At 49.7% G+C, this 25793-nt stretch overlaps 1 protein-coding gene across 3 annotated transcripts in view; it reads right to left on the bottom strand.

Moving 5' to 3' along the window:
• The window catches only part of MGMT (O-6-methylguanine-DNA methyltransferase), a 280205-nt gene that overhangs the window by 205152 nt on the left and 49260 nt on the right, over positions 1-25793 (bottom strand). For 2 of the 3 annotated variants that reach the window (XM_019953148.2, XM_070781104.1), the window contains exon 2: positions 22454-22590. In XM_019953148.2, coding sequence (XP_019808707.1) covers positions 22454-22578 — 125 coding nt within the window. In that variant the 5' untranslated portion in view covers positions 22579-22590. Of the gene's footprint in view, positions 1-22453; positions 22591-23009; positions 23106-25793 lie in introns of all 3 variants that reach the window. The other variant, XM_019953149.2, reaches the window with a different exon arrangement.

Below are 25793 nucleotides of genomic sequence, written 5' to 3'. Positions count from 1 at the left end.
GGGTGACACAGAAGGGCCCATCGAGGACCCTCTGGGGGCTGCCTGTTTTCAGAAGGCCCAGTAGTCATGTGGACTTCCCTGACCCCGGGCACAGTCTCCATCTGCTCTAGAGGACCTCAGAGTGGGAAGACCCTGAGCAGACAGCACGCAGATTCTGGCAACCGGCTGAAATAAAACCCTGAACACCACACTTTTTTCACCTCCAACCTCTATGAGCGCATCACTCTATGAAGAGCTCTGGTATTCCAGTCCCCAACCCTTCATTTGTTCCATCTTTTAAAAAGATGTCTGCAGTGCGTCCTGGGCCAGGTACTAAGGGTACCAGAGCCAGGAAGCAAGAGAGACACGGCCCTGCGCTCCAGGAACTCAGGCTTGAAGACACGGCCCCGGAAGAAGTAATTATAACACAGTGTGACCAGGGCCAGCGCAGAGTTCAAAGTGCTGAAGAGCTTGGAGGGTCCAGAACCAAGTATGGATAACTGAGAGGGCTGTGAGATGGTCAGATTCCGGAGAGAGGACAGGAGAGAAGCAGCCTGCAGGTGGAGAGGCAGTAGGGGGAGCATCCCAGGGTCATCGCAGGAACAGCAGTAGCAGGACTGCTGTTATCATCAGTAGGACGGCTGTCATCACTGTCATCCAGAGCGGCAGCTAACACTCCAGGGCTTACTCGGGGTTGGGCACTATTCTAAGAACCTTCTATAGATTAGCTCATGTAACACTCCCGATCCCCTATGGAATAGGTACTATCATGCTCCATATGACATGTGGGCAAGCAAGGCCCAAGCAGTGAAATGACTCGCCCCCTGTGTCTGTCAAGGGGTGGAGTTGGGACTCAAAACCCAGGAGCCTAGCTCTGGAGGCTGTGGTCTCACCCATGACTTGGCACCACGAGATCCGGGCTGGGCAGCAACATACCAGGAAGTACAGGTCAGTATACCTCAGTCTAGAGTTCAGGGGTCAGAGAGCAAGGACGGAAGAGCTGGTCAGAGCCAGTGTTTCCTTATCCTAAAGTACTAAACCACATTCTTTCAGGGGGTTACGTGAACACGTTTAATTTCAAAAATGACTATGCAGAAAAGGAAGGGCGTTACAGGGGCTGAAACCGTAGGGGAAGAAGTCAGAAAGCTTAAGGAAACGTTCCCCGGGTTCACGAAGATGCTCATCGAGGATGCAACCCAGCGACCGCAAACAAACAGCCTGGAGCTCACCGGGGCAGGAGGAGGCATCACCGTGGCAAAAGCATCCAACACAGGCCTTTAAAAGCAGACAAACCGCTTTAAAAGTAATAACATAAAAACGCTTACGAGGTGAAGGTAAATTTAGAAAGTAGAACACAGAACTGATTTTCAACACAAAGTGGTGAAAAAGCTAGAAGGAATTGTAATATTAATATTAATAATATACTTCTGGGTATTAGAACTATGAGGGACTTATTTCCTTTGTACTGAGTTAGCCAAAAAGTTCGCTTGGATTTTTCTGATAAGATGTTACAGAAAAACTCGAACCAACTTTTTGGCTAACCCAGTATTTTTCCCTTTATCTGCTAAAGGGGCCTAAGCCCACAGATGAAAGCGCCACAAGCTCACCCTCTGCAGGTTGCTTATGGCTGTGGCACAGGTGGGGTGGACACGCATCAGCCCGCAGGCAAGGAGACCAGCCACGGGCAGGCCCATCAAGGACCCAGCTCGTGGCACCTTCTTTCTTGCAGTAAACTGCCTTTCAGCGCCAGTCTTAGCCACTCGTGGTTACAAAACAGTTGCCCCAGCTCCCAGAATCACATTTTCAGACATTACGTCCAAAGACTGAGGAGCAGAGGGAGTCTCCCTCACCCATCTCTTGGCACTGGGGAGGAAGGTCTCCCAAGAGCAATCCAGAGGGCAGCAGACTTGCTCCTATCCCACAGTGAGCTGGCGCCGGGCGCTCAGCCTCTGTAAGGGGAGGCAGGAACTGGGGAGGCCTTTAGGGCAGGCGAGCAAGGCGCTGCCCCGCTGCTCCCTGGGAGGCCCCTCCTGCTGGCTCCGGGGCTCCCCCAGCAGCCTTCAGTGCCCTCGGAACACCCTGCTGCTCTCTGCACCACACATGCGATCTCCTGCCGATGCTCCTGCCTCTCCCAACAGACACAGTTCCTCGAGGACACGAGCGTGTCTCTGCATCAACCTTGCACCAGCCTACTACAGACTTGGCATAGGAAAGCTCCATGACTGCTTGGTGAACAGAGTTCTAATTTCACTTCCTGGTTGAACTGATGTGACAAAAACGTAGTGTGCGCCCCATGGGCCCACAGGTGCACCAGGTGTGTGGAAGAGAGCAGCGCTGCTCACCCAGCTCCAAGGCACCGCGCCAGGAAGACGCCCTGCTGCGCTCATCCGCGTCGTCAGGCAGGCTTCCTGTCTCCACCGCTCACAGCCAACACAGTACTGTGTGAACGTGACTTTGGGAAAAAGGATACGTTTCTCTCCATTCACTTGAACATAATGTACTATTACTAATATTAATAATTTTAGCTCCAGAAATTGTACCAGCCTCCCAAAGAAAGAGTCCTTGACCCAAAATATCAGAGGATATTAAACTGAGAAATGATCTACTGATGCAAATCATTAAATCTATTTGCATTTGCTTACTGAACCCTAACAGGGAAATTAAAGTACATGCAGCAAGGAGCACGCTGGCTGTGTGTGGCTCAGAGGAGACGTGGTGGTGGATCCCGCTCTCTGTCATTAATTTTCCCACTTTCCCTCATTAACAAGTAAAATGTTTTTACTGCTTGAAAAGTTTTAATAAATAGAAAAAAGCGGAGCAGCTGACATAGTTTTTGATGTAATATACAAGGGCTTTTAATATTTTTACATACATTAATGAAAAAGCTAGGAGGAAATACTAAAAGGTTCCATGTGTGGGAAAATGAAGACTAACCTTCCGGGAAGGACTTCCGAGTGTATGTGACTCCCACGCCTTTTGATGTTGGCATCCGTGCTGCGGTCCCGTGACAGGTGTCAACAGAAAGCCTCCCACCTGCATCCCGTGGCCCCCGGTGCCAGCACCACCTGAAGGCAGCCTTCACACGACGGGCACAACACTTCCCCAAAGTGAGCGGGGACACACAGTGCAGACCCCCGTGGAGATGAACCAGCTGCCACGCGGGCACGCCCCCCGGCACACGCTGCACGGGTAGGCCATCACCCACCACGAGTGAGCACGTGGCACAGCTCTAGACACAGCCAGCACGTCCTGGGAATCGATACACTGCCATCAGCAGGCTCTCACGAGGACTCCACTCCTCGCGGCCCTCTGTCGGAGCGGGCCATGCAGCAACAGGATGGACAACCTCACGGGCCACCTGGGCGCCACTGAGCACCACACACTAGGTGTGCGGGGCTGACCCCGAGGGGTCCACGCGATGTCCCCATAGCAGGGATGCAGGCCGTGGGGCCGGCCTGGCTCCGTGCTCCTGGGGGAGCTGGTTGGCACCATACATTACACGTCCCCTTCCTGGAGCAGAGGACGGCCCAGACCATGCGCTCTTCCTGGTGAAGACAGCAGCTCAAGCCACAGGAGCCACACGGCCAAGCCTCTCACAGCGGGGAGTCCAATGCTCCCAGAATCTGCAGACAGAGGAGCCCCCGCCAGGACACCAGCCACGCCGATCTGTTCCCACCGCTCTCTCGTAACTAAACACACTGACCCACTGTGAGGGTTCTTAACACGGCTGCTTTCTGACACAACAATGGGGGGGAAGTTGCTCTTCAGTTCTCCTTATCCTGGCTTCGTGACATGAAATAACATTTTCACAGGCAGAGCTGGAGCCTCCCACTTCAGTAAAGCGCCCCTTCTCCAAGCCAGGGTGGAAAGCGCACACAGCCACCTGTGCCTGCGTGACAGAGCACAGCGCCCTCAGAGTGATCGGAGCCACTTGCAGAAGGTCAGGGTTGAGGTCTCCTGTGAGCAGCACAGGCCAGGCTTCCAGGCAGAAAGCAAAAGATCAGACTATGTTCTCCTGCTCGTAGTTTTCTCTAAAGCATGTTACATGTATCCACTAAAGATTTTCCGCTGCTTGATATTTTGGTTTTGATCACTGCACCCAATAACAGTTCCTTAACTAAAGACAGAGGAAACAGTTTACCGTTACAGGTGAAAGCATCTCAGAAATTAAAAGATTCAAAGTCAGTGTGCAACAAAGGGCCTTGAAACTCCTGAAAAATCACAGGTTCCACGAGCTAACCAGACTGGGGGCTCCAGCGGGCCGGCAGAGCACAAAGGGGCCTCCGTCCCCTGCTGGCGGCTGCTCCCCCCACAGCATGCGGCCTGCCCCTCCTCGTCCCGCCACCCTAGGCCTGCCTGTGGCCTTCCCCACCTCCCCCGCTAACCTTCCTCCTCTTCCTCTTTGGAGAAGTCCAACCGCATCAAAGCCACGCTGACCAAATGCAGAAAGCTCCAGGGTCAACTCAGCATCCTTTCAGTCTTAAGATGGTGCGTTTCTTCAGCGTCTCTCTGCCTTACAATCTCTGTGCCCTGGGGTCCTGCTTTCATTAGGAATACCTCCCCCACGATTACATACAACTTTGCATTTCTTCAAAGTTCTTCCCCACTGATCAGCAAATCTGGCCGGCTGGCTCTACAGCCCCCACACTCCCAAAGTGGAGCGGCTGCACTCCCTGTCCCGCTGCCCCGAGGCCCACCTGCCATCCAAGCCAAGGTGGCTTATTAGGACCTGCAGGGGGCTGGGCCTCCAGACAGGCCCCTCTCGGCTTGGGGCAGCCCAGCAGCCCTGGGTATCAAAGGAGGGCTGGAAGAGAGACAGAGGCAGGACAGCGGCGACGTTTCTGAGCTCAGAGCTGGCGGAGGCCATAGTGTTCACCAAGTACAGCACTGTGGTCTGGCAAACACACAGTTCTGGAGCTGGCCGGTGGCGATGGGTATAAAGCAACATCAGTATTACACTGTGGAACTGTACACTTAAAAATGGTTAAAACAGGAAATTTTACGTTGAGTATATTTTAGTACAGAAGAAGGGTGCAATTGGGTCAAAGGAGCACCGATTATGCAGGCACAGAGGGGAATCTCTCCCCTCCCGCAGCAATGACTTTGCAACCCCACTACCCCGGGGGTAACCATCCACTGAAATGATCAGCAGGCCCAGCCCTGCTTATAATCAGGACAAAATGAGGACAATTTCTAATTTATATCTGTGCTCCTCCAAATCATGTAAATAAACTGAAAGTGGATTTTTTAAAAGATTACATATATTTTAGTTCTGTCAAGGCAAATGACTTCCACAGCACCCTGGGCAGAATGAGTGGGAGTCCTTTAAAACAGACCTGTCCTACAGGTTCTGATTCTCCCTAATGCAGCACCAAAGTCATACTTTGACAAAAAAGTTTATTATCCCCAGACTGCTTAACCAGCAAAACTGTTCAAGTCTGCAAACACAGAAAACTTTCCATGCAAGCAAATTTTCTTAGACACAATTTGTCAAAAAGTAAAAGAAAAAAGAAAACTATTAACATGTCACATGCTAAAGTAACTTTAAGGGTTTTGTAATAATAGATGCAGATGGGACCCCACCTTAAGAAAATTTTATTGCTTATAGTTTAAATTCAGGAACCCCATAAATCTTAAATATGCTTTTGGCCCTCAGATATTAAGTCTAAAAATGCAATTATAAAGTTGTTTGTCAATTTCTCCTCCAGAAGGCAATTTACAGCTGACGGGATTATGTCTACGGCATATGGAACTTTAGGCAATAAAAATCTGGAGAGCTCTTGAAAACTCAGATGCAAAAAACAAGATATCACATGATTAATTGCCCCTTTAATAAGGGATCCCCGGAGCTGGCATGATAAAGCAAAGGGAAGAAGGGCTGAAGAAGCGAACAAGTTGATGAGATGGATAAACAAGTTGTGGGCAGAAGTCCGGTCCTCTAATGATCATCCGTGGGACGGGGTGTGGTGCAGAGGCAGGACACACCGAAATTACAAAACACTCCCTTCTCTCCTTCAACATACTCGCCAATGTAACACGTGAGTTCTAATAGGGAAACCAACTGGCCGCAGTTTGCCACTTTTTGAAATGAAACACTACAGCCCATTACAAGGCGGGTCCTGAGTGGGCCGTGCCCATGGGCTGCCTGCACTCAGGGGCCGGGGCTGTGCTCGGCAGGGAGGAAGTGGCCGAATCCGCCGCAGGCCGCTCCTCGCCTCCTGCCCATCTGCCACTCCCTGAGGACTCGGACTCCAGCAACCAGGACCTGACCAGAACCCCTGTCCTTCCACACCAGGTGTTCTTCCTGCTCTTGGCCTGGAACCTCCACCACCCAACTGGACCCGCCTTGAAGACAGGGAGAGACAGAGAGCCGAATGCCTTGTGAAGCTCCAGGACGACCCTCCAGACCCCACTGCCGCCCGAGGATGGGCTGTCGGATGCTGACCAACAGGGTCAGGCAAGCGCAGCTGCTCAGCTGGCGAGCACACGGGGAACGAGAGACGGCTGCGGCCGGGGAGTCCGCCCCAAGCAGGCCTCGAGGACAGCAGAGGGAGCCGCAGATGGGGAGCCTTCACCAGGCTGCACGGCATCCCCGCAGCACACTCAGTCCCTGGCCTTTGGTTCCATTACCTGGAAAATAACAGGGCTGGTCTGGACAGTGCCCAAGGTCCCTCACAATGCTCAAGGTCCAGGGATCCAGGAGGTTTCAAGAGTCAGCTGCAGAGAAGCACTCAGAATGTATTAACATCTGTTCATTGGAATCCCTGCCATTCACCTGCACGAGTCTTAGTTAACATTTGAAGTAAACGTCAGCATTTCTTCAAGTCCTTGAAAAGAAGTTCACAGCTATGTCCAAACTGATGGAAGCCAAGAGACAGACAGACAGACCCAGACAGCCTGGCAGAGGAGGCTGGGGTCTGAGCAGAGGTTGGGTCAGAGAGACAGAATCGCCTGTCCGGCTCTACCTCCTTCCCTGGACAGGCACAAGGCCACCTGCGGGCCTCGGGTTTAACGGTTCCACCCAACAACGCCACACACAGAGCATGTGGTCCAGATCCACTTCTGCCTTTTTTTTCATTGAAGTATAGTTGATGTACAATGTCATATAAGTTACAGGTGTACGATTCCCAACTTTTAAAGGTCATATTTCATCTATGGCTTAAGAACCCACCTGCCAATGCAGGAGACATGGGCTCAGGAAGATCCCCTGGAGAAGGAAATGGCAACCCACTCCAGTATTCTTGCCTGGAAAATCCCATGGACAGAGGAGCCTGGTGGGCTACAGTCCATGGAGTCACAAGAGTTGGACATGACTTAGTCACTAAGCACCAGCTCCATTTATAGTCATTATAAAGCGCTGGGTCTATTCCTCGTGTTGTGAATGTGTCCTTGCAGGTTACTTTATACAGAACAGCCTGCGCCTCTTAATCCCCTGCCCCTGTTGTGCGCCTCCCCCTCCTCTCCACGGAGAGCCACTAGTTTGTCCTCTACACCCGTGAGTCTGCTTTTCTGTTATATTCAGTATTTGTCTTCCTCTGTCAGACTTACTTCACTTAGCATAATGCCCTCCAGGTCTACCCATGGTGCTGTGAATGACAAAATTTCGTTCTTTTTTATGGCTGAGTAATATTCCAGTGTGTGTGTGTGTGTGTGTGTGTGTGTGTGTGTGTGTGCACACGCATATATACATTTTCTTTGTCCATTTATCTGCTGATGGAAATCTACATTGCTTCCATATCTTGGCAACTGTAAATAATGCTGCTATGAATACTAGGGTGCATGTACTTTTTTGAATTAGTGTTTTCCTTTTTTTCAGATATATACCTAGGAATGAAAATGTTAGGTCATATGGTAGTTCTGTTTTTATTTTTTTGAGAAACCTCCATACTCTTTTCGACAGTGGTTACACCAATTTACATTCCCACAGACAATATAGGAGGGTTCCCTTTTCTCCGCGCTCTCATCAAAATGTGTTTTTTGTGCTCTTTTTGAGGACAGCCGTTCCAACGGGCATGAGGTAGTATCTCACTGTGGTTTCGATTTGCATTTCCCTAATGATTCGTGATGTCCAGCATCTTTTTCCTGTGCCTAATGGCCATATGCATTTCTTTGGAAAAATGTCTATTCAGTTCTTCCTGTGCATTTTTAAGGAAACCATCAACAAAACAAAAAGACAATGTACTGGACAGGAGAAAATATTTGCAAATGGTATGATTGATAAGGGGTTAATAGCCAATATATATAAACATACAATTCAACATTCAAAAGCCAAACAATCCAATTAAAAAACAGACCTGGCCTCCTGACACTCATTGTACTTGTGTCCACGTCGGGTCCCAGCTCCCCCACCACCTCCCGAAGGCCAGAAGAGGGGCGAGCGCCTCTCTCCCCTCTGTCTAGCCCCACCAACCAGCCCCCAGTGCTCCAGATGGTCCCACAGACACCTGGGAGTTGCACGTGGGCTCAGACAGCACCTAAGACCAGCAGGCAGCAGAGGGCTTTCAGCACCACTGGTGGTGACAAGGGCGTTAGTCTCAAAATATTATCATCAATAAAAGTTTTGTTTACCTAGAAAAGATGTAAACACACCAGAAACTCTAAGGCAAATAAGTGGCCCAGTTCTTTTTAATAAAAGCACTGCTCAGTTATACAATAACTCTTCCTAACAGTCTTGAACTGGATAAAATAAAGCTCAGAAACCTAAGTGTTTTTCCAGATGAATTTTAGAAAGGAAAAACCACTATGGGGGGAAGTTACTTCTGGAGGAGCTTCAATAACTGAGAACAATTTTTTTATTCCTACATTTAAAAGTACGTATTTTTGGTGGAAACATTAAAGAAAAAATGTCTAGAATATATATATTTATATATGCATGTGTGCATACGTAACACTCACGTACAAATACTAGACCAAAAAACATCTATTTGAGAAATGAATGACAACAACAGAGAGCCATCATCTCCCTACTGCAATGGGCTAAGGTGTACATTTGCCAACTGCAACGGGTTCGTTCTTAGAAATGCTTCTCCTCCTAACTGCATCCTTCTGCAACTGTTTATATTCCATTTTTAGCTGGTCTAAACAGCCTGGCAGAAACCTGCGGTTGGGATGTGCAGAATTTGCACATGGAAACTCTTTGCCTAGTGACCCTGCCCCGACATTCAGCTGCAGGGGGACGGCTCCCAGCAACACAGCTTCTTCAGGATGAGAGGAAACGTCTTCCCCAAGCCGTGTGCTCAGCCCAGGAGCCCCCAGCCCAGCCTGACCTGTGTGAAACCATGTAGAGAAACAGAAGAATGCTTGCTGCCCCAGCTGAGGGTTCCCACGGCGACTCCCTCAGGAGCGATGGACACACCCACTGTCCCGTGAAGGAGCCGCAGAGCAAGGGCACTTTCACCTCTGTCGGCCATTGAGGATGGAGAGGCGGGCCTTCTGGAGAAAGGCACACGAGCAGCAGCTTTACAAGCACCATCACAGCAAGAAGGCTCTAATTCTCCCAACACACAACGCATGTGAGCATTCTGCCAATGGATGCCAAAAGTTAAGAGTACATGCCGGTCCAGGAGGACCAACGTTCTTCCATGGAACCCCTCAGAATCTGCAGGTGTCCTGAATATAGTCTGCAAGCCAAGGTTTGGGTGTATATGCATATGTGTAGATCGCATGGAGGGTGTCAGGGAAATGCTTCTAAATAGACACATTGGGGCTCTCAGTTCAGTTCAGTTCAGTCACTCAGTCGTGTCTGACTCTCTGCAACCCCATGAATCACAGCACGCCAGGCCTCCCTGTCCATCACCAACTCCCGGAGTTCACTCAGACTCACGTCCATCGAGTCAGTGATGCCATCCAGCCATCTCATCCTCTGTTGTCCCCTTCTCCTCCTGCCCCCAATCCCTCTCAGCATCAGAGTCCTTTCCAATGAGTCAACTCTTCGCATGAGGTGGCCAAAGTACTGGAGTTTCAGCTTTAGCATCAGTCCTTCCAAAGAAATCCCAGGGCTGATTTCCTTCAGAATGGACTGGTTGGATCTCCTTGCAGTCCAAGGGACTCTCAAGAGTCTTCTCCAACACCACAGTTCAAAAGCATCAATTCTTTGGCACTCAGCCTTCTTCACAGTCCAACTCTCACATCCATACATGACCACAGGAAAAACAATAGCCTTGACTAGACAGACCTTAGTTGGCAAAGTAAGGTCTCTGCTTTTGAATATGCTGTCTAGGTTGGTCATAACTTTTCTTCCAAGGAGTAAGTGTCTTTTAATTTCATGGCTGCAGTAACCAACTGCAGTGATTTTGGAGCCCAAAAAAAAAAAAAGTCTGACACTGTTTCCATTGTTTCCCCATCTATTTCCCATGAAGTGATGGGACCTGATGCCATGATCTTCGTTTTCTGAATGTTGAACTTTAAGCCAACTTTTTCACTCTGCTATTTCACTTTCAAGAGGCTTTTTAGCTCCTCTTCACTTTCTGCCATAAATATGGTATCATCTGCATATCTGAGGTTATTGATATTTCTCCCAGCAATCTTGATTCCAGCTTGTGCTTCTTCCAGCCCAGCGTTTCTCATGAAGTACTCTGCATAGAAGTTAAATAAGCAGGGTGACAATAGACAGCCTTGACGTACTCCTTTTCCTATTTGGAACCAGTCTGTTGTTCCATATCCAGTTCTAACTGTTGCTTCCTGACCTGCATGCAGATTTCTCAAGTGGCAGACCAGGTGGTCTGGTATTCCCATCTCTTTCAGAATTTTCCACAGTTTATTGTGATCCACACAGTCAAAGGCTTTGGCATAGTCAATAAAGCAGAAATAGATGTTTTTCTGGAACTCTCTTGCTTTTTTGATGATCCAGCGGATGTTGGCAATTTGATCTCTGGTTCCTCTGCCTTTTCTAAAACCAACTTGAACATCTGGAAGTTCACGGTTCACGTATTTCTGAAGCCTGGCTTGGAGAATTTTGAGCATTACTTTACTAGCGGAGACACACTAGTAAAATGAAACCAAGAAAGACCTGTAATAAGTGGGTGACAGCTCCGGAAGCAAGCAGCACGGAGGAGGTAAAGCCAAGACACAGACGCTGGGCAGAGAGCAGGCTGAGCGCTTCTCCCCACTGCCTGGAGCTGCAGCGGTGAGGCAGCTCAGCCCAAAGGGACACTGCAGAGAAGAGCGGCACTCAGACGCCAAGAACCGCGCAACGCTCTCTGGCTCCTGTCCCCCAACCCGACACGAAGCTCCGTGCGCTGAGAGAGGGTGGCAGACACTGGGCGTGCACTTGCTGGCACTGTGGGTCTAGGTCCCTGCTGGGCCCCTCGCACAGCACTTCCACGCTATGGGGGACCCATCTCAACTTTGGATCGAGCCATTTCCACTGCAGACACCTGGTGAACCACCACCACTGCCCTGAATTCCACCAGTAAAGCTGAAACTAGCTGGCTGGGAAGTGCTGGTTTCCGAGATCAGAGACTGGAAGAAACTGGAAGTCAGTATTAGACCCCCGCGAGCCTGACACCAAGGGAGCAGAGGCCCACAGCAATTTCAACACGACCGCCAAATGGCCCGTCCCCCACCTCCCCCAGCTCCCTCCTCCTCAATCCTCCCACGTCTTCCCTCTCCTTCAGTTTTCTCTGGTGCTGCTTCTTGACCAGCTCCCTACTCAACTGTCCCTCCAGACGCGCCTCTCCTCCTTGTGGCGTCCCCACAGCCTACCCCGACAGCCGGCACCATCACCCGGTCATGACAAGCTGGAGCCTGGGCCCTTGTACACGCCTCCCCCGCCAGGTCCCTGCGGCCCTCGGACACCGGCCCCGCTGGCCAACCACAGACAACGTCGCAGTCTGGCTCTACCGTCAAGGCACTGGGCTCAGGCCCGCACCCCGGCCCCTGACCACTGCAGCGACCTCCACGTCTGTGCACACACACCCCCCCATGGAAGGACGGAATACAGCTGACCGCCCACCAGGCCTGTCCTGTGCTGGGCGAGGGCTCCGTGTAGGTGGAGCCGTCTCGTTCATTACTGCACCGTGCCCAATGTGTGTCCCCCGGCACGAGGCCTGTCACACAGCAGGCACTCATGTGCTGTGAGTGAACAAACAAGTGACTCTAACTTAATCCTAAATTTATTCAACGTTTTCATTACAGCAAGACCCACTTCTGTCGCTTGATACAGCAACTGGAAATAAAAATTCTAGATGAATTTGACACCAGACAATGCTTCACTTCGACTCAAAAATTAAACTCATTTAACCTTTAACTCAATTTAAATTCTAAACTGATCAGCATTCAAGAACTATCCTGTACGTTAGTATCAAGGAGCTGACCTAATTACTGACACAATTTAAAGAAAATAAATTTAACAAACCAAGTGTATTTTGAGAGTTTACAGCTTAAACCACAGTAACATTTTGAAAACAAAAGCTGAACATTATTCACTAATCGCAGATGGTTTAAATACCAGAAAATATTACATATACATGAACGACAAAAAAATTCTGGAAATAAAATCCAAAGGCAAAACATGAGAAGTACAGTCAGCGGTCTCAGACCCCACACAGCGCTATGTTCACAAAGCGGAGTGGGGGTGCCGTGAGGCACAGAGCAGAGAGTCTGAAGGAGTGGCTCTGAGCTCTAGCCACCAAGCACGTGTGTGGCATCATCAGCTCTGTCCCCCATGAAACGGGCACAGCGCCACCAGACGAGCTTGAAACACCAGCATGTAAGCATGAACATACTGTATGTCCGTGGTGCACACATCACATGTTAGGAAGGCAAATACGTGAAAGACGCACCACCATATCTGTTTTATTCTGAATGAGACATGAACTGGTGAACGTTCTACTTCAAAGACATTCACATCCAGGCAGGGAAGCCCAAGAATACTGGAGTGGGTAGCCTATCCCTTCTCCAGGGGATCTTCCCGACCCAGGAATCAAAGCGGGGTCTCCTGCATTGCAGGCGGATTCTTTACCAGCTGAGCCCCCAGGGAAGCCCCCACATCCAGGCACCCAGCACAAAAGTGACCCCAATTCTCACTGTTAAACCCTGACCAGGCCTGTCTCCAGGCCCTGCTCCACCGCTCATGTCAAGAAGCAGCACCAGGGAAGGAAAGGTCAGCTCTGTCGTGGAGTCAGTGCCAAGAACCAGAGTAAGTAGAGAGATCACCTCTTCCCCCCGCAGCTTTCCCTCAGGACTCCGGGAGCAGTCCCCTCACCCCCTCACTCCTCTGCTGACAAAGGGCCCTTGTGCAGGGCCAGGAGCTGCCCAGGGGCTGCACGCGGCAGCCGGCACTCAGCTCCATGTGTGAGGCCCGGCCCATCCGAGTGGAGCCCTGACACCTGAGTCCTGGCAAGCCAACCCCTCTGGAAAAGGGCTCTAGAAGAAAATGGAAATGACCTCCGAGGTGTTACAACACAGTTATAAACTCCACTGCTTCTTTCAGAGTTTAACCGCCTTTCTCTCACAATCTGAACAAGCCTTTTAACCAACTTTCCCAACCACAGCTAATTAGAGCATGGAACAGGGTGCGGACTGCCAACAGGCTGGCCAGAGGGGACTGGCCAGAGGGGGCTGGCCAGCAGGCACAGTGACAGGGGCGGCTCCAAGGCAGATGAGCCAGGAGGCGGCAGGAGGCCTGCAGCGTCCAGGCCCAACCACCACATGGCAGGGACGCCTCCCAGGGGCCACGGGGGCACTGCTGACTTGGCCAATTCCACCAGGACAGGCCCTGCGAGACCACAGGTCCTGAGGGGAACCCCACGAGAGCACACGGTCTAGGCCCTGTGAGCCTCAGGGTGAGGCCCACACATCAGACACCCTTTCCTTAAGGTGAGAGTTGCTGCTTGGAGAAAATGTGGAAGAGCCCCCTGGCTTTTCTGGAAACTTTTTATCTTGTATTGGGGTATAAATGATTAACATGTGATAAGTTTCAGGTGAACAGCAAAAGGACTCAGTCATACATACACACGTGTCCACTCCCCCTAAACGCCTCCCACCCAGGCTGCACATAACCCTGAGCAGGTCCATGTGCTGCACAGTGGCTCCTTGTAGGTCATTCACTTTAAATATGGCTTCCCTGGCGGCTCAGTGGTAAAGAATCTGCATGCCAATGCAGGCGAGCGGGTTTGATCCCTGGGTCGAGAAGAGCCCCCTGGAGAAGGGAATGGCTACCTGTCCCAGTAGTCTTGTCTGGAGAATCCCATGGACAGAGGAGCCCAGCGGGCTACAGTCCACGGGGCTGCAAAGAGTCGGACGCGACTTAGAAACTAAACAACAGGCGACTCTGAGATCCTTCTCTAAGTCTATGAGTCCCTTTCCATTTTCTAAATTCACTTGCATCATTTCTTTTTAGGTTCGACATAACGCCATTTGCGGCGACACAGGTGGACCCAGAAACTGTCATACCGAGTGAAGAAAGTCAGAGGAGGAGAAGTACTGTACGACACCCTCGTACGGGAGAGCCCAAGGCTTTTAGCCAGGTCGCGACTGCCCTCCTGCCGAGGGTAAACCCAGTGCGGTCTGACTCACGAGTCCTGCACCCAGTGAGGGTGCTGCCAGGAACGTCCTCCAGGGAGCACACACCGCTCAGCCTGCGTCTCCTCCTCAAGGGCAAGGCCTCGCAGCAGTCGAGGCTTCTCGCAGCTGTGTCGAGGCCACAGGAGACCTGCTTCTTTGGGAAAACTGCAGTGCCAGCCTTTCAAAAGCAGGCATATGGAGAGAGGGGAGGTTCAACATCTAGAGGATTTCAGGACTTTTCCCATGCCACAGAGGAAAGCACCCACTCCCTCTGCTTGAAATCAGCCAACATACCTCCTTTACTCTTAAGTGCTCCCGTACTTCAATTGCTGGAAACTTGTTTAAAAAAAAACCTCATTCTGACAGTTTGGAGTTCATATTTAGAACTCATATATTTGTAGCTGTTACTCAACTGTTCATTTCTTCCTTCTAAGAGGACCCTGGCAAACTGAAAGTTAAATGAACCCACCCACGGACACAGGCGTGGAAGTCTTGTCGTTTCTGTCACCCTGAAATGCAGCAGTAAGACCGACAAATAAAACTCTCGCCTTGCTCTTTTCTCTTACGTGGATCTGGAAAGTTCTAAATCTCAGTAACACTTGCTTAAAAATGCCCAGTCACCCTGCTCCCACCTTTCGCCCTGCCCAGGCAACAGACAGCCTGTGCAACAGGCTAAAAACTTAGGGGAAAGGGGAAAAGAAAGAGAAGAGGGTGAAAGCCAGTGAAGCCATGCGAAGCCTGTTTGTTCTTTTCCGGGTCAGAAACCGCACAGTAACGTGCGCATCACTCCTTTCTGTGGTCATGTGGCACCAGCCTGTGGTGCGAGGGCCTGTACCCACCTTCTCTGTGGTACAAGCTGCAAAGCCGACCCAGGAGGAGCCCCCCAGGGGCCCCGCGCAGAGGGCCGGTCACCTACCATGCGGCCCTGCAGTCACCCGAAGGCACACTGTGCGCTCGCTCACCTGTGCCTCACAAAGCAGCCCCGAGACGCTGCCGCACAGCCACCCCGGACGGCCCGTCTGGGGACAGGGACTCATCCCGAGACACTCCCCGAGAGCTCCACCTCCACTCCCCCTCACCGCGTCAGCCATCCGCCTGAAGATGCCAGCGTCTCGCTTGTACAGGACCCTGGGAGTGAAGTGCCTGCACAATCTGACCTGGGCTACTGACGACCTAAGTCAGGAGAGGGATTCCCCACACGCTCCTGATAACTGAGCCCTGAGCCAGAAACCGTGCAGAGGGAGGCCCCTCGACACCGCCAGGCCGCAGGCTCACCAGGGCATCCAAGCACTTGGTCTAAAAACAGATTATTTGTGTGAAGCCACAGAGCCTGGCAAGTTCTCCTCTCAGAGACATGCTTATTTGACTCCAGAGACCTCCTTAAGGAGCATTCTGTAAAATAAAATAATTATATTTTTCAGCACACACAACACAAATCATTATTTTGAGCTACTGGAGAAAAGCCGTGAGACACCTAAACTGGCTGCAGGTAACTTCCTGCGGTGCCCATTCCAGCGCCCCTTCCCGGGAGCACTTCTTCAGGTGTTTATCCTTAAGAATACCCTTCTCTTCCTGAAAGACCAATTACAATAAAGCAAGTGCTACGTCTGTATTAAAATTACCCAATCTGTTGGGAAGAATTAGCTCAGCAGCATCCAGGGAAGGTTTTCATGCCGTGCAGACTCTCAGGATCTATCCTGACCTGGAACCAGCAGACCAAAGGGCACCAAGGTCCCACTCAGCATGCAGCAGCCCCAGGCTGAGCAGGGTCGACAACCCCAGACAGACCCCCAACAGCCTCACGTTCTCTTGATGGTCCCCTTAAATATTTAAAGATAAACAGAAAAGCAGTAAATGCATACGGAAACCAGCAGTCACTGTCCATTCAAACCAAAGGACTCAATCAGACGTTGAGTCCAACATCCCTTCATGAAGGCCTCAAAGGCATCTTCCTTCCTTCAGGGGAGTGAGGGCATTAGCACCTTCCAAGGTGAAAGCCTGGCAGTGTGCCCGAGGGTCAACCTCCTCCTAGGAGGAACACAGAGGCCCTGCCATGACACTCTCTCAGGCCCCAGGGGGTTCTGGTGCATCCCCTTCGGCTGGCTGGCCACCCAAGTCCTCAGAGGAGATAACGCCTAACCTCCATGCTCCTCCCAATCCTCAACACCAGAGGTGGCGAGGCCGGACACCAGGAGGCAGGAATGACAACATCATCCCGAACTATATATTCTTATCAAGCAGAAAACAGCCTGCATGTGCTTTTAAATTTTTCAACACACAGAAAGCTTTACAATGGTTTACTCTGGCTGGCCTATAACTTTTTCACTTGCATTTGGTATTTTTCTAAAAAGCTTTATATAGAACAAATTAAAAAATGAAAAATAAAGATAACTCTTTGACAGACATGAAAGTACATCCACTTAGTTCTCTCTAGCCGCCCAGATCCAAAAGTCCTATTTCCATAACATTAAGTATAATCCAGGGTGGTACAGTCCATTTTCAAGTAATCAAATACTATGATCAACTTTATGGAAAATCAAATAAGCCCAAAATAACCTTAGAAATACAAATATATCCTCCTACCCTTATTTAGATTTTAGACATTGTGGCGAATAACAATGAGTCCAAAGCTTTGCTGCCACAGAAGACGGTGTGGGGGGATCAGTCAAGCTCTTGCAAAAAGCCTGAACGAGACAGTTGTTAATGGAAACGACACTGGCAGCAAGCTACAAGAGTGGGACTATTACACCACTTTCCAAACTGCTATTCCTCACTCCCACTTTTAGGAAAGGTGAGTAATGGATCTTATGCAAAAATGAAATCAATGACCACTGTATGAAGCCATATGTACAAGTAAACAGACTAACACAGGAAGCAGGAATCCTACTTTGTACAGAAGGGTGGAAGGAATTCCACTACAGACAGATGCTGGGGGCCAACTTCTAACTGACCTACTGAAGAACGCAGCAAGGCCTCAGAGGAAACCGATGCTGGACTCACAAGCACTCAGGAGGGTGAGGACAGGGACCACCATCCTGAGGACGCACTGCTCAACAGCCCCTTGGCCACCCCCACCACAGCAGCTGGAGGACACAGCCCTGGAGGGTGCAAATGGCTCTACCTACAAAAAGCCAAGTGGTGGGAAAGCCCCCTAGAGGTGGGCAAGGGCAGCACCCCCTTCTCTCAAACAGCAGGTCTTACCAGAAGCCTTCCTTCCAGACCCAGAGGGCAGCAAACTTGAGGAAAAAGCTCCACGACATGACTCTTCTGGAAGCAGAGGAGGGGCCACTTCCAAATTCACTTCATGTAGACAGAAAAACCCAAATGCCCAAACCTCACAAAGACATCACCAGAAAAAGTTATATACAACACCCCTCACGAACTTAAAATACACAAATCCTAAACGGCACATTTATCTTTCAATTCTTCATTTTTGGCTGTGCTGGCTTTCTGTTGCCACGCGCGGGCTCTCCTCTAGACGGGCGCGTGGCTTCTCTCTGCGGTGGCCTCTCTCGTCGAGGCCGCAGGCTCCAGGCGCGCGGCCTTCAGTAGTTGCGGCCCACGGGCTTAGCTGCTGCACAGCATATGGGATCTTCCTGGACCAGGGAACCGGTCTCCCCTGAGCTGACCCACAGATTCTTAACCACTGGACCACCAGGGAAGTCCCAAAGTAGCATTTTTAAACCAGCAATATGTAAGGGAAAAAAAAGATTATACCATGAATTAAATGACGTGGTACAAAGTTTCAAGGTTGATATAGGCTCCTACAATTAACTTATTGTACAGTTAAAGAACAAAGGAGAAAAACATGATTATGTTGACAAATCCACAAAAACTCTTTAACAAAATTCAACAGATTGAAGAAGCACTTTCAGAGTGAGAGGGGTCACCTACGAAAGCCAACAAGGGCAGCAGTCACCTGCTGTTCCCCCACGACCGGGAACACGTACGGAGGTCCACTGTGATGATGTTTATTCACTGTCAGACTGGAGGTTCTAGTCAGTGCAACAGAAGTAACAGAAGGCAAAAAGACCAGAAAGGAAGAAGCAAAGCGCCTTTACTCACAGACACCATGATTTTCTACAGAGAAAACCCTACGGAAACTGCAAAAGAATTCCTGGAACTAAGAAGTGAATTTAGTGTTATGTACCAGCAACAGTAGTTCACTGCTGCTGCTAAGTCGCTTCAGTCATGTCCGACTCTGTGCAACCCCACAGACGGCAGCCCACCAGGCCCCCCATCCCTGGGATTCTCCAGGCAAGAACACTGGAGTGGGTTGCCATTGCCTTCTCCAATGCAGGAAGGGAAAAGTGAAAGGGAGGTCGCTGAGTCTTGTCCGACTCTTAGCAACCCCATGGACTGTGGCCTACCAGGCTCCTCCATCCACGGGATTTTCCAGGCAAGAGCACTGGAGTGGGGCAGCAGTAGTTTAAAAGTAAAAAAAAAAAAAAAAGAAAAAAAAGAAATTAAGCAGATTTAGAGTATCGTCAAAAAACAAAGTATTTAGAAATAAGTTTTACAAAATACACACAGATCTTCAAGCTGGAAACTACCAAACATTACTGAGAAAAATTAAATAGAATCTAAACAAACGCAGAGATAAACCACAATCATGAACTGGAAACTTCAATTTAAGATGTCAACCCTCCCAAAATTGATACATAGATTCAATGAACTCCAATCAAAATCCCAGTAGGCATTTTTGGAGAAACTGACACCTTGATTCTAAAAGTCATATGGGAAATTGAAACCTAGAAACCAAGACAATCTTTCAGGAAAAAAAAGGGGGGGGGCTGGAAGACTCAAAGACTTATCACAAAGCTACATCAAGTCAGTGTAGCACTGGCACAGAATGGATGAAAAGATCAGCTAAACAAAACACTGTCCAGACACATATAACCCACACATGTATGGTCATGTGACTGTTTTTCAACAAAAGCACCGAGGCAATTCCCTGGAGAAAGGAATTGGTTCCCCACTCCCTTCCCTCAGCAAATGATGCTGCAACAACTAAGTAACTTGGAAAAAATTGAGAACCTCAAAAGTTAATTTGAGATGATGGAATACCTATCTAAACAGGAAAAGCTAAAATTATGTTTTTCAAATAATTGAGAATGTGAAATCAGAGCAGGCAAATATTTCTTAGGGACACAAAATACGCTGAACAGAAAGGAAAAAATAGTTGGTCTTCCTCAAAATTAAAAACTATTCACTAAAGACATTAGTAGAAAAATAAAAACATGTCCCCAAATGTGAGAAAATGATCAGTACAAATATCTGATCACCAAATTGTAAACAGAACCACAAATTGAAAATACCAATTAAAAACACACAAGAGACCTGCCTCACAATGAATACTTACTGAGAACAGTGTTCAAAGATCAGTCAGCAGGAAAGGGCAGGTCACCACAGAGAGCGCGCAGACTTCATACCCACCAGGATGACTAAACCTCTAAAAACCACCATCACCAAGCACGAGAGCACAACACAAACTCTCCAACATCCCTGGTAAAAACGCAAAAATGGTGAACGGGGTAAAGTGCTGGCAATTTCTTAGGAGGTTACACATCCATTTGCCATGCAATCCAACCGTGCAATTCACACCTAGGAATTCACTCAAGAGAAATGAAAACATCTTTCCATAAAGAGGCTTGAACAAGAATTCTCTTAGCAGTTTTATTAATGGTGGCCCCAAACTGGACAATTCAGCTGTCCAGCAACATGAGAATGAACAAGCCGTGGTACAGTCACATAACAAACTGCTACTTCTTAAAGCATGAACTACTTTGTGATGCACAGAACAACGTGGGTGAACTCTGACAACATCACTGAATCAAATAAAAAAACAGTGTATGTTGTATGGCTCCATGTGTGTAAATTTCAAGAACTGGCAAAACTAACCCAGCATGACAGAAATCAGAACACTGGATGCCAGGGGGAGGGGCTGACTGAAAGGGGGCATGAGGGAACTTCCTGGAGTGTTTTCTATCTTGCTTTGGGTTGGTGGTTGCATCGCTCTACATATCTGCAAAAACTCACTGAACTTTATGACTTAAAAATCTATGGATTTTACAATATTATGCAATTTTTGCCTTGGTTTTGTAAATGAAATTATTAATTCTGAGTATTCACAGAGATAATTTTTATGCTATTCTAATTCTGAACTCCCCTTCCCTCGAAATTAACCACATGTAACAGATCCCTGGTTTGCCCCCCCAATACACACACCAATCGCCTCCATGCAGAAGCCTTAACTTCAGCCAGCACCCAGCCACCTCCATACTCCAGCCTGGTGTGGCCAGTGAGGTAAGACAGGAGCCAGGGCTGCTCTGAAACGGGAGGGCCTCCTCTCCTCTCCAAGCTCTGCTCGGGAGTGGGCTGTGGCACGTCGCACCCAGAGCCCAGCCTGCAGATGCCGAGGGGAAAGCTGGGGGCCGGACTCCAGGGACCATCCCCCAGCAGACTCAGCTTACTGCCCACCCGCCCGTGCTTCTCCCCCAGAGAAATGGGCCGCGTCTCGCGAAGCCCTTGGTGGAGGAGCTTGCTTCCTGCAACACAGCCTGATCCTTCCTCGACGCAGAAGCACAGAGGGCAGAAGCAAGGCTGAGCCGCGTCCTCCCTCCGCGCTCGCACTTGGGAACTGGCACCCGCGGCACTTTAAGAGGCTCGCACTTGGGGACTGGCACCCGGGGCCCTTTAAGAGGCGCTTTACTCCTACCTTTTCTTCCCCAAAGTCACTGTGTCTTTAAAAAAAAAGAAAAAAAAATTCAACACACAATTTCTGTGATTTACTGTGCAACAAACATGCTAAAGGACAAAATGACATTTTCTCTACTAAGTATTTGGTGCCTGTGATTTTCTGAGCACTACAGCCAGATGGTTCTCATAGAAATAGAGAAGACTGTATTCATATAGTTCAAAGGTTTGCTTATTTTTTGGTCTTAAAAAAGACTATTGATTGTAACATGCAGCTCTACAGGAAAAATCTCGACAGAGGCGGCGAAAACTGATATTTATTACTGCACTTGTGCTCATTACGGCCGTCTCTGACAGGGGTCCATTAAATCAATTTTTATGTTTCTTATGTATTTTCTTTATCTAACGTTCCTGGCATTGTGTTTATTAGCCAGTTAAGACAAACACAGAGCAGAGGAGTGGGTGGTTTTTCCCTCTTCTGTCAGAAATAACAAGAACTGCAATTTTAATACAACTGCTATTCACAATCAATGAATGAAGGAAATGGAATGTTACATTTCACAAGAAAACATTAAAAAGTGCTTTAACTTTATGTTTTTACAATTAGAGAAAATACCAGAAAGCATTCAAAAAAAGGGAGAAGGGAGTTCCATTAGAAACGGCAACATGCTAAACTTCCTCTGAAAAGGGGATTTTCCACCCTTCCCCTCAGCCACACACACACGCCAACGTCAGACACCATTTCCAAGAGCCCCAGTGGGGCTCCTGATTAAGCGAGTCCAGGACTCTGGAATAAAACTCACCTGGCAAGCTGATGAACAGTGAAGGCTGGTCCCAATTTAAAAATCAAGACTAGGCAAGCAGCTCCCTGTCACCAAATTTCCAGAGGGATCCCCCCAGCCTATTTAAGAATCAAAGTGTTCAATGCTCACGGCACCTCTGTGTATGTACACATTAGTATGTCCTGGGGCTCCTAACTCCAGGTTATGCTGCTGTGCACGGCACCTCTGTGTATGTACACATTAGTGTGTCCTGGGGCTCCTAACTCCAGGGTATGCTGCTGTGGTTGGTCAGAGGTGGGAGGGGCCTGCGCAACAAGCACAGGTGCTGAAAAGAACGCTCGCGGCCCTACCATTTCTGGCGAGACGCTAACTTCTGTGATTTGTAGCGTGGGGCTCGTGTTACCCTGTGGTCAGGGGCGAGCAAGCAATACCCATATGCTCTCTGTTGCTCTAAACACAGGCCGTGGGTGTCACACAGGACGTTCACTCACCCAGTGTCTGGGGTCTTCCCGCCATGCAGCTTTATCCCATGCAGACCCCGCTCACAACCAGAGATCTCCAACTTCCCCAGAGGGCTGTCCACCACTTTGTATTTCATTTCACAGGTCTCATCCATTCTCCCAAGTACCTAGAGAGAACAATCACTACAGTTAAGCCTATGTGAAAGAGTTTGGTCACTTCTAAAGCGTAACAGAAGCCCCAGCTATATAAGACATGAAACACTTCCGAAGCTTTCTTTCCCATTTTTTGAATTTAATCATAATGTGTCATTTTTATAACACAGTTACTTTGGAGACAGAAAATTACCGTAATTGCACAGAACAGCAATGCATTCTCCTTTCGTTTCCTTAAATTACTATCTCCCTTTCTTCTCATTTATCTTTAACCAATGCATAGTCAAAGATGAAATTAAAGCTTCTCTTAAATAGTCCCTAAAACTATTTAAAATAAAACAATTACCAACAACTTTTTTAATGACAACTAAAGACAAACCATTTAATACTTTGAATAAAGTATATTTAATAGAGCATTATGGAGTGAACTTACAGAAACAGTGCAATTCAACTCTGCTCTTAACACAATGGCCCCCGTGTTAATAGGTGGCTGGCCAGGCAGATGCTCGCTGGACACGGCTCTTTCGCTCTGGAAAGCACACAAATTTCAGCTACAAACTGAAGTCGCTCAGTCGTATCCAACTCTTTGCGACCCCATGGACTGGAGCCTATCAGGCTCCTCCATCCATGGAATTCTCCAGGCAAGAAAACTGCAGTGGGTTGCCATTTCCTTCTCTAGGGGATTTTCCTGACCCAGGGATCGAACTCGGGTCTCCACATTGTAGGCAGACACTTTACCATCTGAGCCACCTGGGAAGCTGTCAGGGTAGTCCCCTTTTTTTCAATTTTTAAAGGGACCCAAAATGTAAGGACTTTAGCAATAGGGCAGCCCTTCATCCCTTCTCACCTCTTAGAACAGGGGGACACAGCTGGGAACAAGATCTGTGTCTCTGACCTTCTGCATGTGACCTTCTCCATTTCAGGAGAAGGGCTTCGGAGGGGGGTCTAGTGGCAACCAGAAGGGTGAGGAAGAACTTGTTCAAAGAAGTGTATGACCGCTATCCCATGATGTACCATCCATGTGAATTCTGAGGGACGTTAATTCTGGTCAACTCAGCAAAGGTTTACAAGAAAGAGAAGCTGTACTAAGAGCAGTGAGAAGCCAGGACCACGGTTTAGGCCGACTGACATTAAAAACAAAGCTCTCGACTCCAGAGGTGAGGGCTGTGGGAAGCCCACCTGGCCCGGAGCAGCACTGGGCTGCTTCCTCCCCGCATGGACCCCTGCCCCGCCTCTACTAATACTCCTCTCTCCAGAGCTCCACCCTCAGCCACAGCAGTCTAGGGTACACCCTCTGAGCTCGCCTGCTTACCTGCTCTCTCGACCTCTGTGTCCCGAAAACACTCCAAATGAACTTGACCAAAACTGTCACCTTGCATAAATTCTCCTGTACACAGCACTTCCACGTATCCCTGCCCACACTCAGACCCGGATTTGCCCTGGACAACGCGTTCCCTTGCACCTCGCCAGCTGCACCTCCACAGGCACTCATCTCTCACTGTCAGCTCCTTCATTCCCACCCCATCCTCCAGGACTCCCCACCAACTCTCACCTCCCTGAGGAAGGGCGCCCGGCACTCATTACACTTGGGCTCTTCCCACGCCAACCACCCCTCAGCTAAAACACTAATGACGTGAAGGGGCCACAGCAGGGTCAGCGAACTGCAGCCCATGGACCAAACCCAGCCCAGCACCTGCTTTGTAAATAAAGCTTTATTGGGATACACCCATGCTCGCCACTTGCAGGCTGCTGGCCGTGGCTGCCTTCACGCTCCAGGGGCCGAGCCAACTGGCTGTCCTGCAGCCCTATAAGCCACAGGCGCTCTCACACGCATCGAGGGCTCCAGTCTCCGGGTGTGGACACGAGAGACTGCCCCGTCCCTGACTGTCCAGTCTGCACCACGCAGCCTGCTGTCCACCTTACTGGGAAACCTCAGCACACCTCCACCGCTCTTGCCCCAGGTTCTTCTCCCTTCCCTGTGCCTTCCACCTGCTCCTAATGTCTCTTGCTGTACCTCTGTTCGCTGAACCCAGGGTAGGCCAGGCAAGAGCAGGGAAGCTGGAAGAAAACTTGAAGAGCCACAGGAACTGCAGACATGTTTAATCTCTGCAGGCTGGCACAGCAGCCGCAGCAGCAGCAGACATGCTGGAGCCTCTCCTCTCGAGGTTGACCCAGCAGACGCAGCCACAAGGGCGTCTCAGGTGGTGCTTACACAGGGTACTGCGCGTGTGCGGTGCTGTAAGTGACCTCAGCTGTTACATAATCACATATTCACAAAACGTGGGGCAGGAGCCGGCAGCCACAGGGCGAGAGAGAGCCTGACCACCACCACCTGGCCAACTGCTCTTTCCCTATGTAAGGCCATGCTGATCGCCGCCTCTGCCCCCCAAGAGCCCAGGACAGAAGAACGAGCCATGCCTTGAAGACGTCAAGCGGCATTCCCGAAACCCCATGGTGCTCCAGCATCACTCCAAAGGCTCAAGGGCGCATTAGGGGGATAAGAAGAAAGCAGCTTTGTTTCTCTACCAAGTAAGTACTCGCCAATTGTTCACCGACCCCTGCCCCCTACCCATTCCTGCTCAGAAGCACTGGCCTCCGTCAGGCTGTTTCGCCTGCTTACAGGCATGGGAAACCGGTACTGGCTAATTTAAGCACAAAAGCAACTTACTGAAAGACTCACAGAAGTTCTGGGAAGAAGCTCAGAAAACAGTAGGAACCAAGACTGGCCACCGTCCAGCCACAGGCGGTACCAAGCCTCAGGATACACCTGTGGGAGCTCCAGGGACTGCAGGCACGCGGCAGGCCCCGCAGGCACCGCCGCCCAGAGAGAACAGGATGCTCCGGCCACTGTCAGTGCCCTGCTGCCCGGGCTCCCTCTCACGTGTCCCGGGACTCGAGGCCCAGGCAGGAGCTCAGAGCTGGCGTGGGGCCAGGCCCGTGGCACCTGCGTCGAGCGTCCAGGAAGAAGGACAGCTGCCAGAAGGGCTTTGTCTGTGTCCGACCCCCTCAAGGACACGGACTGGCACTGCTACAGAAAGTAAGACTGGCACAGCGCCAACCAAGAGAAAGGTCAAACGGTGATGTCCTTCCCAGGCCTCAATTTTCTCAACAATAAATAGGAATAGTAATACTGTTTTCGCCAACCTCACTGGGGTATTCTGTGGGCCCAGCTGGAGAAGATGGGAAAAGCCATGAATGGGGTGGGCCAGGTACTCCT

This window comes from Bos indicus, chromosome 26 (assembly GCF_029378745.1).
Source record: "Bos indicus isolate NIAB-ARS_2022 breed Sahiwal x Tharparkar chromosome 26, NIAB-ARS_B.indTharparkar_mat_pri_1.0, whole genome shotgun sequence".
Lineage (NCBI taxonomy): Eukaryota > Metazoa > Chordata > Mammalia > Artiodactyla > Bovidae > Bos > Bos indicus.
This window is presented reverse-complemented; position numbering and strand designations above follow the sequence as displayed.